General features: G+C 38.0%; 1 protein-coding gene across 1 annotated transcript; it reads left to right on the forward strand.

Moving 5' to 3' along the window:
* The first annotated feature begins 308 nt into the window (after positions 1-308).
* LOC307042348 (sodium- and chloride-dependent GABA transporter 1) lies at positions 309-17907 on the forward strand. The gene is made up of 13 exons (XM_079686193.1): positions 309-842; positions 2685-2819; positions 6861-7071; positions 8049-8181; positions 8592-8726; positions 9573-9676; positions 12014-12138; positions 14079-14191; positions 14938-15078; positions 15204-15303; positions 15454-15554; positions 15644-15811; positions 16329-17907. The coding sequence occupies exons 1-13, from the start codon at positions 626-628 to the stop codon at positions 16440-16442; spliced, it is 1797 nt and encodes a 598-aa protein (XP_079542319.1). The 5' UTR covers positions 309-625; the 3' UTR covers positions 16443-17907.
* The last annotated feature ends 713 nt before the right edge of the window (positions 17908-18620 follow it).

Here is an 18620-nt window from a genome sequence, read left to right on the forward strand (position 1 = left end):
TAAAGTAACCCCCCCCCTCCCTTAAATAGATCAAGTCCTGCTTCATAGGGCCCTACAGAGCATATTTAAAAAAAAATGTATTTCATGAAAGTCAGAAACAACAGACACTCTGGCTTAATATGACTTTTTATTATTTAATTTGATGAGAGTATCACTCCCCTCTTTAAGATGATAATAACAGTAACTGAACTGTGGCCCAAACACTACTGCCTTTTGCAGCAAGGCTTTTATTTTGAAAAGAGGCGTGCCTTAAACCGGTTTACTTAACAGTAGCCAGAGCAACAAGGATGGAAAAAGACATATGCACTAACAGTATGTCACATAAGACAAGTCTGTGCATGAGGAACAAACGTGGTGGGCTTTACACGTGCATGTTGCCGGTCTTTGTGTTTAAGGCTACCCTTATTCTCGCGCATGTTTTAGGCATTCATTGAAAATTACGCCTCATTATTAAGTAGCCATACGTTAAGAGACCTCATGTTCTGAATAGACCACCATAGATTTTTTTTCCCTTGGGAAACTTGACACCTGGGTTATTTAACGGAAACAATTTGTCTCGATTTTTCGGATGTCCGTCTAGCAGTCAGTGATTCGCTACTATTTCTCTCATCACTAATTAGCCACGATGGATCTCGGTGCAGAACATTTAAAGATCCCCGGCTCTGATGAGAGAGATTTTGCTCTAAAGCCCTTGGATTTCAAAGTAACTGGCAAGGAGAGTGCAGAGGCGCAAAGACCCACATGGAACAACCGGATGGAGTTCATCCTGGCGTCCGTGGGGTACGCTGTGGGTCTGGGCAACATCTGGAGGTTCCCCTACCTGTGCTACCGGAGCGGCGGAGGTGAGGCTTTCTAATGTTGTAAATAACAACCGGGGGTCTTACAGGGTTAAAGGGTCAATGGTGTAGCATGGAAGATGGTCTGACTGATGGTTTCAGGTGTATTGCAAATGTATTTTATCAGGTTAATAGACACAAGTAGGTAAAATGTATTATAATACAAATACAATTAAAATAAATAATGGTTTCTCTCTGACAGATAAGACACAAGGCAACAGAGTCGATGCAACAATATAACATATAACATATAATATAAAACCCCATAAAACAAAGTGAACATATAGGTACAACAGAAATACAAATGAAAAGATTAAAACCTATAAAATAAATAAAACAATATAAAAGTAGGTAAATAATAAAGAATAAAAGAACATTTAAAGTGGGGGGTTGCTAATAAAAACCTATGTCATGCACTGACTTGGCCTCTCTGATGTTTCCTGGTAGAGCAGGGGTGTCAAACTCAAATACACAGTGGGCCAAAATAAAAAAAAATGGGTACTAGTCAAGGGCCGGACTGGTTCAATGTTTATTGCAAAACTTATTGAAATGAACTTATTGCACATATTAAACCTGGAACTAACAAAGCTTAAATTATTGCCTATACAAATTAAATCCACCAAGGGCCTGATTTGGCCCCCGGCCTTGAGTTTAACACATGTGTGGTAAGGTGTTCCACAGTTTGGGAGCGGAGTGGATAAAAGCAGCCTCACCCATTTTATTTTGGGGGACTTTAGGGATGAGTTAGCCTACAGATTACATACATACAATTTACATGAACACATATAGGAAAGTTAGTACAAACTACAAACCATTGTCTTTGCATTCAAATGTAATTGATCACGATGATGTGTGATGTACCAATAATGTCTAAAATGCTCCTTTAAAGATCATGTTATTTATTATTCAGACTAAAAATGTTTATAGCTTTTTGTGTATAAATGTACAGACTCCTCACATGCAGTCACATGCAGAGTGATTCATATGAGTTACATGACAAGCTCAGTCATTAGGGTTTAAACAAGTTAAACAGCATTTTTGAAGCATATCTGTTTATCATTCGTATCCTTTATTGAATTTGTGTTTTAAGTCATTTGTCATCCAACCAGCCTTTCATCCATTCTGTATAGAAAAACAACTTTGTTTAGAGGGCGGTAGTGGTCCCAATAATTTACTGGCCAGGCAACTCTGTACAGGGTGGCAAGTATGCGTTAGATCTCACATGTACGTTCACACCATTTGATAAAAAATAGTCCCTGCCTTGTTTTGGACCGTGGGAAATATTCAAACTTATGAAACAGGTCTCGTTTTTAAAACTGAGGTAAAAAAAATTCTCTTCAAATAATTGATTAAGAACACACTACATATTTGATAACTGTATGTTTAATAACAATCACTCTACAGAAACATTATAAAGTAAATGTTGTCTCTCATCTATTGCGAGCTAGGATGACTCAGCACAATTCGTCTCAGCATGTGGCTGTGATTAAACGAGCTTCAGCGCTCACCTTTTATTTTCACTGAATTGACGTGAGCTTTGTAGTTAATCTAAAGGCATGAGTGTAAATCACTTATCCTGCAACTTCCAATTAAGACATACTGTATTAATAATAGTTACTTACATATATGTGCTAGTATTCTACCTGAGGAGAAACAGCTACGGATGTATTTTTTATGATTAAATATTTACATCTTTAAAGAATCATTTGTTAAGCAGAAACTTGTCACTCAGTGAATGTTCTTTTTTCAAAAACAGTATTCAACTCAGTGCAGAATGCTACATCTAAACGGCATGTCTTGCATTATGCAAATCGTAAATACTTTAAATAGTTTTCCTTTCTTTTGCAGGTGCCTTCTTGTTCCCTTATCTTACCATGGTGCTCCTGTGTGGCCTTCCTCTGCTCTTCATGGAGTTTTCTATTGGGCAGTACACTCGATTAGGGCCAGTGCATGCTCTCGCCAGAATCTGCCCCTTGTTGAAAGGTGAGTGACTCTCCAGGCCAAAGGCTCCTCTCATGTGAGGGGATGAACACAAGATGGTTTCCCTTCAGTTTCACATATTTGGGGACAGTCTTGCAAATAGACTTTGCTATTAAAGTCTGTTCAGCAAATACTTTACATATTTGTTTGTACCCAGTGTTGGACTTTTAAATAAAATAATCCTCTCTTACCTTCATAAAACCTCTGTGTACTCAGATAATATCAGCCACTTTTTTAGGCAAAGTTAGAATACTGTAGCCAGAGGAAGAATAATTGGAAAATCAATTTAAGGGAATGATTGTTCCTTGTTTTTATTATCTGCATGCATTGAATAGTGACCGCTCTATCGAAATCAGTCGGAAGTCGCAACATTTCAAAATAAACGTGGATTTGTGTAAAAACATTGTTTGTCGGGGTTCGGGTGTTTAGTTTGATTTTAAATAAACAAAGTCTTGGCTCTCAGAATATTAAACTTGTTTTGGCATATTCAGATGATAAATACAACTTTGAAGCTTGTAACGGCATAATTACAAGCGGAGAACGGAGTAACTTGAGGTCACAGCAGGCATAACAACAGCCGGTGTTCCTCGTGAGGGTTTTCCCCGGGAAACACACACAATACACACAAACGTAAAATTACACAAACACACACACACACACACGCATTACATACACACACACTCGCAAGCTTCCCCCAGACCAGTAAACCAAACGAAAATATCTTCCCTCTGTAGTATTTTGATAATTTGCTCCGCTAATAATCAATCAGATCGATTGATTCCAGAGAAGAGGAAACTTTGAAGGCCTTTTTCTCAAAATTATGACTCGGTGAAGATCATTATATAATGTGACATATTTTGCTTAATATTTGGAGTACAAAAACAATCCAGATATCATTAGAAAGCTAGGAATATCCTCTTTCCAGCAGTGTATACAACTCAAAATGTGTCTTCGGGTCAATGCGACTGATTTCGATGGAGCAGGTCACATCAGTTGGTATGCAATTTATTTTACTGCAACCTATCGTTAAGCAAATTAAAGCCCAAAAAGTAAATGATCAATCAGAGGTCCTAGAAATCCCTGTTGATCAATTAAGTATTTCAACAAAGAGAAAAGAGTTTAACATCGGTGTGTCTGGCAGAGCCTACATTACATAAAATGATAATTGACTTCCTGTTCATAGTAGTGGGTGGATTTCTGTTTCGTTATCCTGGGCACACCTGGGTTCTTTCTCATATTCTCACCTGAAGAAAAAAGCTTTAAAGGAAGATCAGGTTACAACCAAACTTAACAGACGCCAGTAAAAGATTACATTTGATGCTAAGATGGGCTGTTTCAGTAGTTTGATATCGATTAAACTTCACATATGAGAGTAGTTTGGAAACTGCAGGTGATAGTTTGTGTCTGTCAATGAGGTCATGTCTTTGGTCTGTAATGTGGGTCCGTTTGTTTGGATATCTCAGAAACAAACCAGATTTCATTAAGAAAAAATAAGGTCATGTGTCAAGAAGGAAACTTTTAAATAAACGTTTTTATGACATACTTTTATTCTATACTAATGAAAAGTACTTTGCACATCCCAAACTGATCTCATATTAAATGCAGATCTGGATAAAAATCCGGACTAACCTTTTATACAAAAACAGTTGTTTTAATAAGTCATCACTCATCAGTGTAGAGGGCAGTGCTACATCTTTGGAGTGCTTTCTATTATTTTAGAATATGTTCTGTCTGTTAAATGAATCTTTTTCACATGTTGATGGATGGGAACTTGTCTTGAGAACATTTCAATCACTGCTGTAATCCCTGTCTATTTCTTTATCTTCAAATTGTAATTGTACATCCTCTGGCATTGAATGAACATTTATTTATCTGAATGAAAATGAAATGTGGGTCATTGAATACGTTTTTGAAACAAATTTGGATAATCGGGCAAATCATGTGCATCAGAATGAAGAGTTGTTACTATCAAAAGTTTAAAATCATTCACGCCGGATTGTATAGGCAACATTTTAAACCAAACATTTGAATGAAGTGAAATGTGTGGACCCAGAGAGAAGGGGCAGATAAAACAAGAGCCCAGCCATCAACAAACAACACTTGGGTGTAAATTGAAAATGCTGTATATCTTGTTCTAACTCAAATGTTCTCGATGGTTTTCTTATCTCCTTAATGACAGAGATTGTCTACCCGATCAAAACGTTTGGGTCCTCACTTGATTTATCGCTCATTTCTTCCTGGTTAATGCTCTGTGCTTAACAGGGGCCAAAAGCAGGTAGTTTTTTCCCCCTGTATGTTCTTTGAATTGATTTCCATTTGCACCTCACTGCAGTTTGCTGTGATTTACCTGTGATCCGTGATTTAGATGCTTAGAAATATCTATCACAAATCAGCAAAAATGTCTTATTTACTGACTTATGCCTGATCGCAGCATTACAAGTTGTTTACATTTCCTGACTCAACTTTGGTAGTACTAAGTGAGGGCATTTAGTGGACAGGTGAGGAATCACAGGGTAATATTCATTGAGGACAGCTCCTTCATATTGCCTCTATTTGTTTTTATATCTGCCTTGTTTTGGAGTTCAGAACACTGATTTTAGTTTTAAATGACTTCACCACTTAGAGGGTGTCTGGTGTACCAGTGGAGCAGTCAGCCATGAAAGCTGGATGCTAAAGTGAGATAGGCCAAAGGCAATAACAAAGGAAGGAGCGCTTAACATAAACCATGCGCAGTGGATGTAGCTGCTACCAGAGCTCAGGGGGTTTCCTTTGGTTCTTTCATTATGATGACACAGAGTGGTTTTTCAGCCACCTCTCTTACTATTTTACTAAATATTGACACTGCATTCAGTGGAGCATGGCATTCCAGTCTACAACCTGTAGAAACATTGTTTTTATATACTGCTGGAAAACAGAGAGACATTTTAACATTAGACAGTGTTGAGATCAGTCGGGGGGAAATCCCTAGAAGTTCCAAATGACAAAGATAACAATGAAGGTCATGATAACATGATACAGTAATAATAGTTAATTAGTTTGAAAAAAATGTAATGCGCTTTTTGATGAGAGTTAAATGAGAGTTTACCCCAGCAAAGTTTATTTGAAGCCGCGTCTAGCAGCCAGATAAACTTAGCATGAAGTCTGCAGGGGAAACAACAAGTGGCTCAAACCTAAACATGAAATAAAAAAATGACCATTCCCTGTGCCAGAGGGTTTGTGCAACTTTCTCTTTACTAGGACCAGGAGATAAAACATGGAGATAAGCAAGATTTTAAAGGACATAGTAAGATCTTTGGAAAAACAACAAACCTGGCATTTTCGAGTCTTAGCTAAGCTAATCCGCAGCGAAGAGTAGTATCAGTACCGGTAATATCAGAATTATTGACACAAGAAAAAAAGTGTTTTCGTAAAAATAGCTATATTTCCAGAAATGTAAGTTTGACAGAAACATAAAAAAAGTGACCTAAACAGGATAATCAATGCCTTTCCTGTGTTTAAAATGGTTCAGGATAATTATAACTGTCCACGGCCCACTGACATCTCTTTGACCAAAATAAGTAGCCTCTACCGGCCCTAGAAGCCGGGCTCTTTAGCTGAGTCATTGCTCTGAAAGCTGTGTATACACAGACACAAAGACACAGAGCAAACTGAAATCTGACACACAGCTCAGAACCACAGATGTTACAAGACTGAATAATTTACATCTGTTGCCGGACTTTGATCCCACTTTTACCCATTTGATCAAGAGCCTGTTATACTCACAGGGTAGGATCAGACCAGGGAATTTCTAATCCATGGCTCCAGGAATCCCTTTTATTCGAGTTTGCTTGACTCCATCTTTGCCATCATAACCAGAGATGAACCCGCAGTAGCCTACATAGACTGAACCCAAAACTTTAACCCTTGACCCAAATTATTGACCCTATGGCAGAGATTGCTTAGCAGTTTTAGGAAGTAAAGTGTACACATGTTCCCCCACATCTGTTCTTATTTCTGCCGAGTCGTGTCTCACTTTGTGTCCCCTCCATACGTGTCACTCTGCAGGTGTTGGTCTGGCCACAGTTGTCATTTCCTTTGTGTTCTGCACCTACTACAATGTGCTCATGAGCTGGGCACTGTTTTATTTCTTCAACTCGTTCGGGGCGACGCTGCCCTGGACTTCCTGCAACAACACCTGGAACGTTGTCGAAAACTGTTCCAGTGGTTTCCCCGGCAACATCAGCCACCTGCAGTCTGCCAGCCAGCAGTTCTTCGAGTGAGAAATATACCTTATTTAATATATATTATTATATTAACAGTATGTGTTGCAATACTCAAGCTGTTTTTTTAACATGCACTGGAGGAAATAGCCGTTTCTAGATGATTTTCATAGAGGGCCCCTAAAAAACGTTTTATTGGTTGTCAATCATGAATAAAACAAGGAAACCCGTTCATATGTCCAAAGACAAACACACAGGCTGACCACATACAGTAACATGATGTAATAATGACTGAATTCATTTAAAATGGTTGACAACAATACAGAGAAATATCTATTTTAAAAACAGCAAGTAAGTAGAGTAAAAATAGAAATTGAGCAAAAGGGATATGAAAAAAAGCTTCTCAGAGATGACTTATTACAGACATTTTAATAAATTCACTATATCCATAGAGGACATCATTCAAGGTTCAAGGCTTTTATTTGTCATTATGTACATAGCTACAGTGTAGTTATGTCGAAGAATAATATTAGGTCACAGGCTCCTCCAACAGTGTAACACAATAAAACTGAAAAAATAGTGCAAGTAAATACAAAACACATTTTGAAATAGTGCAATAAGAGTCTATATACAATTGGAATATGATATATTGGATACATAGTTTGTAAGTTGCAGCCAGATTAATGTTATGGATGTTCTTTCAAAAGTTGAATATATTGTTAAATATAGTATTACTGTGGAGCAATATGAGTTGTTTTTGTCTGTGCTCTTCACTGGTGTATAGTTTGTGGTGCTTAGATGGAAAAACATTGCTAACGTTTCTACACCAATCAGGATTCAGCAACGACATTTCATTGATAGTTTTTGGTTTGTATGCAGCTTAAGTCCTAATGAAGGGTTACGGTTTCCTAACTTTAACTATAGTTTACCTTTTTTTAGATTTATGTTTTCAGGGGCTTCTAGGATACAATATGGGAATGACTTTCTGTTTGTATTTTCACATTTATCCATTATTCTCGTCTTTCTCTTCCAGTCAAAGACTTTTGCAGAAAACGAATGGCATTGAGGAAAGTGGCGGAGTGCGCTGGGAGCTCTTTGGCTTTCTCATTCTTTCCTGGGTCATTGTGTATTTGTGCATATTTAAAGGAGTCAAATCGACAGGCAAGGTCAGAACATTTACTCATGCACATTGGTAATTATTCCTAATGTTGTGCCTGTGTCAATTGTATTTGTAATTGTTTGATAACTTTCTGTCCTTCTGATATTTTATCACAATTTATGATTATAATTCAGAAAATTTTGACGCATAGATAATGAGGTTTATAGGAAAGGTGTTCATTTTCATGCTGATTAAAGGGATATGTTGTCTGTTGTTCATAGGCTTAGTTATTATGTGTTTTCAGAATTTAATTAAAAATAACATGCTTGTTAGTGTTTAACTATACAAATTTGTGTGCACCTTTTCCTTAGTATGTCAGTGTAAAAGAGCCTCAGTAACTAACTGTTGCTACGCCGCCTACACAACACAAACCAACACATCCATCAATGTCTGCTTCTTTCTGTTTGTGTCCCACAGGTCGTGTATTTCACCGCTGTTTTCCCGTACTTCATTCTGTTTGCCCTGCTCATAAACAATGTGCAGCTCCCTGGAGCCAAGAACGGCATCCTCTACTTTGTGACACCCGTCTGGGACAAACTGTTTGAAGTGAAGGTGAGACTGTTAATGAATGAGTGAAAAAAGTAATATGAACTGTAAGACTTTGGTTACACATTGGCATCACATCATTGAAATCAACTTTTGGTTTTCAAATTAAATGAATTATAATTATTTGTTGGATCAAATATATCTTTACTGTTTATGTCAGAGAATGAGGAATTATATTGAATTCCATTAAGCTTTTTTCTTGTGTTTGCTCTAGCCTCAAGCTTATCTACATTACATTACATTACATGTCACATGTTAGACGCTTTTATCCAAAGCGACTTACATACATGCAGTACTTTGGAAAATCCCCACAGGAGCAATTTGGGGTGAAGTGTCTTGCCCAGGGACACAAAGAAATGCTGACTGCAGTGGGACTCAAACTTGCTATCCCCTGATTTAAAGTTCAGCGCACTAAATTCAGCGCACACTCTCACTGAGCCACAGCCTCCAGAGCCAGAAAGTGTGAGAGGGAAGAGTTTGTTAAAGAGGTTAACTCAATAAACATCTTAAGTATGTCCCAGGATTTATTGGAAAATTAATAATTTGCTTTAAAGATTTCAGGGACAGAATAACATTTTATGCAAAGCTAAACTAGATTCAGAGAAAAACGTGCTCTTTCTTGTCCCTTACAAAACAACATGAACAATTAAGCTTGATACTTACTGAGGTGAAAGCATGACTTCCAATCTTGGATTTCTCACGCTCATTCCTTTGAACTAAATATGCAATCAGACTTGTACAACAAGTTGTTCTTGAAACGCCTCAAACACTGTTATCTAGGAACTTTATTAAAAGTATTAAATGAAACTACCCAGAAGTTAATCCTCGTGCTCCTCTTTCTCTTTACCAAAGGTTTGGGTAAATGCAGCGGCCCAGGTGTTTAACTCCATCGGAATAGCATTTGGCTCCATGATTTCAATGGCTAGTTACAACAAGTTCAACAACAACATCCTCAGGTAAACACTATGTTTGTTTGTAAAAGCTGTTCTGTGTCTCTGACTATGTATATCCTCTGAAGATTTGTGTCTGTTTTTAATGCTCGCAGTTTACATATAAGGAAATCATCACACACTTCCAAAGATACAACAGAAAATACATGCAATAAATATTTACCGCTTTTCACAAATAATTTCAGGACCTCCCACTATAAACTCAGCAATATGCTGTGAGCTGAGAGCTGCTAGACTCACTACAAGCCACAAAGTTCACCAGAGAGACATTGAGAAAGTATGAGGCTATACTAGACTGAGTCTCATTAAACAAGAAGATTGTTTTTATACAGTATATGAAGGCTAAAGCTTCTCTGTGGGATGTAAAAAAAACACACCTGCTGAGACAATTTGAGTTTTCACTGCCAAACAGTGAGCTTGTTAATCCAACACACAAACCTCCTGAGTTTCTAAGTTACTGTAAACTGTACTGACTTAAAACTGGAGGATTTGAACTGGCTCAAGGACTCAATTGCAAGATCAGACAAGTTCAGACTGAACATCAGGCAAGGACAAGATTGAGGTGAAACTAGGAAAGTCCAGAACAAAAACAAATAATGAAACACCAGAAGAGCTGTCTGCTTGACAATATGTAACCAGAGAAACTGGCAAAATCAGAATCAGAAATCCTTTATTAGTCCAACAGCAGGGACATGTACAGTGTTACAACAAAAAGTGTCATAGCGGGGGAAAAAAAAAGGCATGCAATAATAAAGAATAAACTAACTTATTAAATGTTGAGAAGAAAAGCACACATTAGTTGTACTATACTCAAAATAAAGACAAATGTGTAGGTAAGTGCACAACCATGGCTTATAAGGATGAGCAGCAACTCAACCCTCCGGTATCACGGTGGACGTTTTTGTCCATATGGGTCATTTTTCACTTTTCATTTTGCAATAACTTTGGTTGTGTTGGTGCAAATGGCCTGATTTTTTGTGACGAGGCTATTTTCTCGATCTTTTTTGGAATTCCAATTTAAATTTTTCAAATCGGTCTTTAATTCACTGTGTAACAAATCGACTACGCAAATTATTCATTCGAGACAAAAATGTCCACTGCAAAATACTTTGATAAAAACATTATATTAAAAGGTTTTTTCCACAACTTTTTTGGGTTAAATCTTTAAAGCAATTTCCGCCCTAATAGAAAATACCAAAAATGTAATCATTTTCAGGATTTTAACCTTTTAAAGGCCATTTTGAATACATGAAACCGCTGTTTTTTTTCATGATGAAAACAGAGAAAATTAGTTATTTTCCAAGATTAGCAGCAAAATTGATTTTTTTGCATTTTTAGTTTTTGCAAAAAATCAGATTGAACAAAAAAGTCACACATTAGTCATTCAGGACAAAAATGTCCACTTCCAAAGACTGCTCTAAAATGACAACAGATTAATATTTTTTTTAACTTTTTGGGGTTAAATCTTTCAATCAACTTCAGTCCTGATAAAAAATACCAAATGTTAAATTATGTTCATGATTTTAACCCTTGAACTGCCAGTTTGAAAACATGAATTTGCGTTTTCTATGAAAAACATGCACAAAAAGGCAGTTATTTTCGATATAATAAATGTTGGGGGGGTCGGCTTTTTTTTTTTATCACAGTCTTGGATATGTCAAAGATTAGCAACAACATTGATTTTGATTGATTATTAGTTTTTGCACAAAATCAGATTAAACAAAAAACTCACACATTAGTCATTCGGGACAAAAATGTCATGTCACCAGATATGTATTTTTGGAAAATAAAATCTTTTCTCTGTTTTCATCATGAAAAAAAACTGCGGTTTCATGTATTCAAAATGGCATTTAAAGGATTAAAATCCTGAAAATGATTACATTTTTGGTATTTTCTATTAGGGCGGAAGTTGCTTTAAAGATTGAACCCAAAAACGTTGTGAAAAAAACCTTTTAATATAATGTTTTTATCAAAGTCTTTTGCAGTGGACATTTTTGTCTCGAATGACTAATTTGCATAGTCCAATCGAATGATACCGGAGGGTTAAGAACTTAGTGACATACAGTATAATGTTAGGTGTTGAGACATTATAAAAGATGTGGGATATTCATTAAAATGTAGTGTTTTTCAACTTGACTGACTGAAAACTAAATACACTTAGCATGCGGGAAGGATAGTGAGCGACAGGGAAATTAATCTTGGTAGCCGATGGAAGTAAGCAACGTTTTGGAAAAGGAGAGCATATTTAAAATAAAACTGAATGATTGAAATAAAATTTAACAAGAATAAACATGACTTATAGAGCACGCTTACATTATTTATTTTGTCCTCCTTTTTTCCCAGGGATGCTTTGATTGTATCGTTTACCAACTTCTTCACTAGTATCCTGGCTGGGTTTGTGATCTTCTCAGCTATTGGCTACATGGCTCATATACATAACCTCCCGGTGGACAACATAGCAACAGATGGTAAGCACAAAGCCCGTAAAGAAAATGGCACCACAGTTTTAAAGCTTTGTTTTATCATGGGCTAAATGTAACTAAGACGTCAGAGTGTAACAGAAATAGAGAGGGACAAACAAATATATCCCAGCCTCTGTTTTCCTTTCATCCTCCTGGGATCCTTTCTGCCCTCCCTTTCACGGAGAAACAAGCCACAGATTTCAAGACGTGCACATCTGCTGTGCATATTTAAAGTAGGCAGGTCATACGGGGACATTTATGCTGCGTTTTCCATTACAGTTTAGGAACTGGAGTAGTAACTATAGTAACGCAGTGCCGTGATGTCATCTTCAATGCGAACCACAGAAAAACAACATCAGCCGTTTGCTGTTAGCACTCAGAGCTCACAGTTCCTCATATCTGTTCAGAAAATATACAAAAGTTAAACAAGTACAAACCACAGACTGTCTGTGTCATGGCGAATACAGTCGCTGGTTTATTTATGTCTGTATAGGCCGTTGTTGTGAGTGTGGACGGTCGGAGCATATAGACAACGTTAGCTTAGCCGATCTCCATTCAGAAAAGACGCATTTTAAAAGGTTTTCGCCTGCCGTCTTGTCTGCAGACTTGTTCATTAATTCATGGTTTTTACTAACCGGTATCAGTATGTTGTTACTTCGGCATCATTTTGAAACGTGCATTACAATTAAATAACGGTAAAATATGTTCATCTTGTAGTAGTTGCCAGCGATTCTCTCACTAGTTTAGCATACTCAGCCGGTTGTCGGCCCGGAAAGAACCTCGGTTTTGGAGAGCCAGAAAACTGTGAAAAAGTATCCGCTAGCCGGAACTACGCCAAGTGGAAACACAACCAAAAACGGGCCGGGCACGGCATGCTTAAACTGCGCTTTAGTAGAAATGCGCCATTAGTGGAAGTTTACAATTTCTTAAAGCAGTAGGCCTACTCTACAGATTTTACTTATGGAGCTCATTTTACACATCTTCAGGTCTGGGAGTACTTCTCAGGCTGCTGTATACTGTCTTTAATAAAAACAACTCCTATAATGCAAGTACTGCAATAGAAACTTGATGTGTGTAATGAATACATGTTAAGGCTGCATTTTGGGAATTCTATATCCAATGTTATTGAGATTGACCCAGAATAGTGACTAAAAGTGAGGATATGTGATTCTCTTTCTTGTTTAATTCACTCTTACAATAACTGTAAAACTAGACTCCCCTTCCCATACTGACTAAAACAACTCCCTGACTAAAATGGGAGGTTGTTTTGCTTCAATAACCAAGTCTTCAGATAACATCAGAGGGGTTTAGTCAGGGCCTGAGGCCATCAAAACAATGTAAAACTGCTCTCTGGAATGACTACCTGATCTGATCTTCCTGTAAATATGTTTTGAGTAATCTTAAAAGTATATAATTTGTGTGTGTGTGTAGACAGGGTGGGCCAACCAATGCATTTTCTATATTCCTCCTCCTAAGAAAAGCAATGCCTCTAAACCCTTTTAGTGTTTGAGTTTAGGACCTTCTTCAATGCATGTAAAGGATTTTAACCTGCAATCACGATACAACACTGACATTGCATCGTGTTTAAATGTACAACTTGCTATACAAGTCAACAAGTCAAACAGGGTTATGCACTCTGTCTTCCTTTAGTAGCCGTAACTCACACCATCATTCATTTTTTATGACCATAGCGTGTAAAAAAAAAAGTGTTGTTTGGTCTTGTCCTTCAATTAAATAGTACACCAAGGTGCTCTTTAACTCCTCATGCCGGGCGCAGAGACTGAATGAACTAGTCTTGCAACATCCCAGTAGCCTTTCAACCAGTAACTTTAAAATAGCTGAGTTTAAGTTTAACCACAGGTTCATGAACCTAGCTGAATTTGGGTATATTTGTTTAAATGTGCATCTCGGCTTACTAACAACTCCTGTACTGTGTGATGTCTCAGGTCCTGGCTTGGTGTTTGTTGTGTACCCTGAAGTCCTCTCCACGATGCCCGTCCATCAGCTGTGGGCTCCTCTCTTCTTCTTCATGCTGCTGTGTCTGGGCCTGGACAGCCAGGTGAGCATCTCTCACACACTCATATAAACACAGTGGCCCGACTTTAGTTTTTAAGGAAGCAGGCAGATATGGGGAAATAGCGCAAAACGGTTTTACGTTACTCAACTCATGTCTTCATAAAAATGACAAAAGATGTATCCCCGGTTTCTACAACTGTGCACATTCAGGTTGACTATTTCTCTCTGCCTGTTAACCCAACTGTGTCCACCTTTTGGCCATTGACATGGAAAAAAATAACCACTTACAATTTGAAGGTGTATTACATTACATGTCATTTGTTAGACGCTTTTATTCAAAGCGACTAACATACATTCAGTACTGTGGACAATCCCCACAGGAGAGATTTGGGGTGAAGTGTCTTGCCCAGGGACACAACGACATGCTGACTGCAGTGGGACTCGAACTTGTTACCCCCTGATTCCAAGTCCAGCACACTTTCCACTGAGCCACAGCCTCTTGTATTCAAGTGTATTTATTTAAAATGGTCAATCTACATATTGGTTCAAGTATAATCTGCAATCTTTAGGTGATTGATATCTTTTTATATGCTAAACAATTATTTGTATTCCTTTCTCGCACTAATCTCTTTTGTGGCTACACAGGTCTTTGCACAGACTCCTAATTGCATCCTAAAAATAAGTGCTAGAATGAATTAAAGCCAAAACAAATCAAGCGGAAACCACTTTTGACACAGTCATTTTCATTACTATTTTAAAACGCAGTTTGTGCTTTTTTGTGTGCCACAGTTCGCCACAGCTGAGGTAGCCATCACGTTCATAAAAGACGAGTTTGGCCCCCAAGTTCTGCGTTTCATAAAGAGAGAAGAGCTGCTGACCCTGGCTGTGTGCATCGTTGGCTTCGCCCTGGGGATTCCTCATGTGACCCAGGTACCGTCTGTGACAGCTAAACTCTTTTACGTCTCAGAGAAACATCTCTGAGGATGTGTGGTAGCCTAGTCATGGTATGGGTTGGTCATGTTTGTCTTCCTCTTCCTCTTGTCCTACCTGCACAGGGAGGTATCTACGTGTTTCAGCTGATGGACCACTACACGGCCGTGGTCTCCCTCGTGTTCTTGGCTTTCTTCGAAGTTGTCGCTGTCTGCTGGATCTTTGGTAAGATTGCGTTATTTGGTCAAAAGCAGACGCTACCAGAATCTGCTTTTGCTGGATATTTATTCAACTGAATTCTTACATATATTCACAACAGGAAGAAATCTAAATTACTGGTTCTCTCTCAAGTGTTTAATCAGCCTCTCCCATCAGGTGTCCCACGTATCTGCTTGATGATCACGAGGATGCTGGGAAAAACTGCAAACATCTACTTTCGTGTCTGCTGGGGGCTGCTCTGCCCGGTATTGGTGCTGGTGAGGGTTAAAGAAGATTATCTGTGCAATAATATTATTAATGATGGTTATTTAATACATTTGTTAAGACTGTCCTTTTCCCTTCATAGTGTATACTGATCGCCAGCGTTGTCCAGTACACTCCTGCTCACTATGAGACGTACATCTACCCGAAGTGGGCTGAAGGGGTGGGCTGGGGGGTCTCTCTGGTCTCCATTGTGTGGATTCCAATTGGAGCCATTCATGAGATCTGCAGCACCAAAGGCTCATTTCTTCAGGTAAGTGAAAGTCCTTATCAGATAAATGAAGGAAGCTTATGTTTAGCTTTTTAAAGTCTCCTGTGCCTGTGAGATTAAGCTCTAAAGGCCCACAGCAGTGCCTAACGTCATGTATAATGCTAACGTGCTGTGGATTTAAGTATGAAGCTCACCATCTCAGCATCTGTTAAGTGACACAAAACAAAGAAATGTAGCTGAGGCAGATGTGAATGTCATAGATGCAAAGGAATGTGTAGTTAAATAATGTGATGAAAACAATTCATCCTGAGCACATATATTTATATTTTACAATCTATCCAATAGTTGATAAGATTAAGACCCCAACAAAGTGATGGATCGACAGACAAACATTGCCATTCATACAGTCACAACAGGGGCTAACAAACGGGAGATATCAGTGTGTTTCGTGCAAAGCTGGGGAATACAAGAAATAAGAAAAACTGTTTTGTTCCGTTTGTACTTTAAAAACATTTTCTGAAAGGTTTGTTTCTAACACAGTGCTTTCTCTCACCCTCAGAGAGTTAAAACAGCTATGATTCCCACACTAGACCTGGATGCTGACTATACCCTGCCGGAAAAACAGATCATAGACTACCCGGCGGCTGAAAACTTGATGACTTCAGTGGCATGACAAGGAATACAACCGTATCTGTGCGTATATACAAAACAAGCTCTGTGTTAGGGCTTCTGGTGATGGCATATTTACACTGTCATACACAATCTTTTTGTATATCATCACATTACAATGTAATCATATTTGTTTTACCAAAAGACCGATACTTTACTGTACCTTTTGCACATTTGTAGCTGCCGTTGACTTAAAAAGCACAAAGAGCCTCCTTTTACAGATGGGAGAACGAAAACAGATTTTTAAAGAGATTGGATATGTTGTACACCAAGTAAAGAATACTTTATTTAATTTAGGTATGAGTGATTGTTTGCCCTGTAAAGATTATACAGGGGTTCATTCCAACCAAATATAGCCACTTAAATGATTATTTCATCCCCATCCCAAAAAGTGTATGTTTGTGTTGTGGTGATGTTTTATCTACCAATGTGTAAATAAGAGTCGTATCAATGATAGAGGCATTTAGAGGCATTTCAACTTTTTAAAGAGTCCTGTTTGAAGCTGGGAAATAAGTCTTATTTGGCCTACATGTTATGTTTGTGGCCTTTAAATCCATAACACATCGTGCTGTTATGTTGTTAAATGTAGGGTTCAGGCAATCTTCATCTGCTTAAAAATTTAAGAAAGTTGAGCATTGGCTAGGTTTTCTGGTTTTAGTGGTCAGCACCTGAAGCAGTCTATACAAAAACAATTTTCATTTCAAACCTTTATTTAACCAGATCGGTCCCATTGAGATCATAGATCTATTTTTCAAGGGAGACCTGCAGCAAATAGGTTCCAGATGAAACATAAAACAACATACGACATATTTACAGGCTACATTTACATACTTATCGACATTTACAAGTACCCATAGTTTCAAAGAGCATTTCACTTTGACTAGCTTTAAAAACATGCAGAGGAATGAAATTGCTCAGTTTCAATTCTAGCTGTAGACTGTTCCAAGCCAGTGGAGCTGCGCACATAAAAGCTGTCTTACCTAAGACAGTCCTTGCTCTTGGCACATCTAACAAGACTACATCATGCGATCTCAGACAATAGCTGCTTGCAACTCTCTGTGTTATCAGAGAGCAGATATAATACGGGAGTTTACCCAACAAAGCTTTATAAATAAACGTGTACCAATGACTGTGCCTCTTTACAGTAAGTGATGGCAAACCTGCCTTGGTATACAATGTACAGTAATGCAGTGTTTCCCCTAGGTTTACTGCTTTGAGGGGGTGCTGCCTGGGGGGGGGATATTGGGATTTTTTTTTTTTAAATCCTCTGGAGCAGAGAGAGGAGCTGTGGATTATTGTTATTGATTAATGCATCAGTGTTTCTTAGGGTCAAAAACACTAGACTCACAACTTAAAGTGAAAGCGTTTAGTTTATTTAATAAAAGAGCACATGTTCAATGTGAAAAGTGACAGTAGATATAGATTAGTTGCAATTTGGTGCTATATATATATATATATATATATATATATATATATATATATATATATATATATAAAAATATATATATGATATATATATATTTTTTTAAACACCTTGAATTTCAGGGGGGGCGCGGGACTCCTTTGGCGGGGTGCAGCGCCGCTCCAAGACAATGGTAGGGGAAACACTGGTAATGTGTAAGTGCTTTACAATTAGTGACAGATCTCAGTGCGCTGTGATGGGCAGCATCTGACTTGTTCAGGCAATGGGCAGGTACATTCATATAGACCAGATCACCAGAGGCCAGCACAGGTAAAAGGGTCACAGTGACTAGCCTTTTCCTGTCAACAATGTTGTTGAATATAAAAGTTAGACATAACTTCTCCACGGTTGGCAGCTGAACGTGTGCTGTTATTCCCAAGACATAACAGGCAAAGGTAAATGGGTATACGGACTGTTACCCTTTAACACGGTGTAAAGGTGGTCCGTGTTGTGTCCGTGTCTACATTTACATCATGTCCTAGCTGCTGGTACATGCTCGAAAACATTTTAACTTTAAGAATATCTTTAGTTGAAACTCTGGCTGGAGTTCCAACTAAAGATATTCTTAAAGTTCAAATGTTTTAATTATCATTTCAGCAGCAGGTTGTCGGGCCTGTCCAGCCTGAATTAGAACACAGATAGCATCCTTCCAGCCTGAAGGGATGGAGATAAAGACACTTGTCTAGATGTCAAGGTGTCGTTCATTTTTGTAAAGCATTT

Source organism: Notothenia rossii, assembly GCF_949606895.1.
Source record: "Notothenia rossii genome assembly, chromosome: 6".
In the NCBI taxonomy this organism is placed as follows: Eukaryota; Metazoa; Chordata; class Actinopteri; order Perciformes; family Nototheniidae; genus Notothenia; species Notothenia rossii.

Excerpts from the sequence above, each read along its gene's own strand:
- LOC307042348 (XM_079686193.1), top strand. The coding sequence starts at position 626 with ATGGATCTCGGTGCAGAACATTTAAAGATCCCCGGCTCTGATGAGAGA. Across the intron at positions 12,139-14,078 it reads GGACAACATAGCAACAGATG|GTCCTGGCTTGGTGTTTGTT; the intron begins GTAAGCACAAAG and ends GTGATGTCTCAG. Across the intron at positions 15,079-15,203 it reads GGATTCCTCATGTGACCCAG|GGAGGTATCTACGTGTTTCA; the intron begins GTACCGTCTGTG and ends CTACCTGCACAG.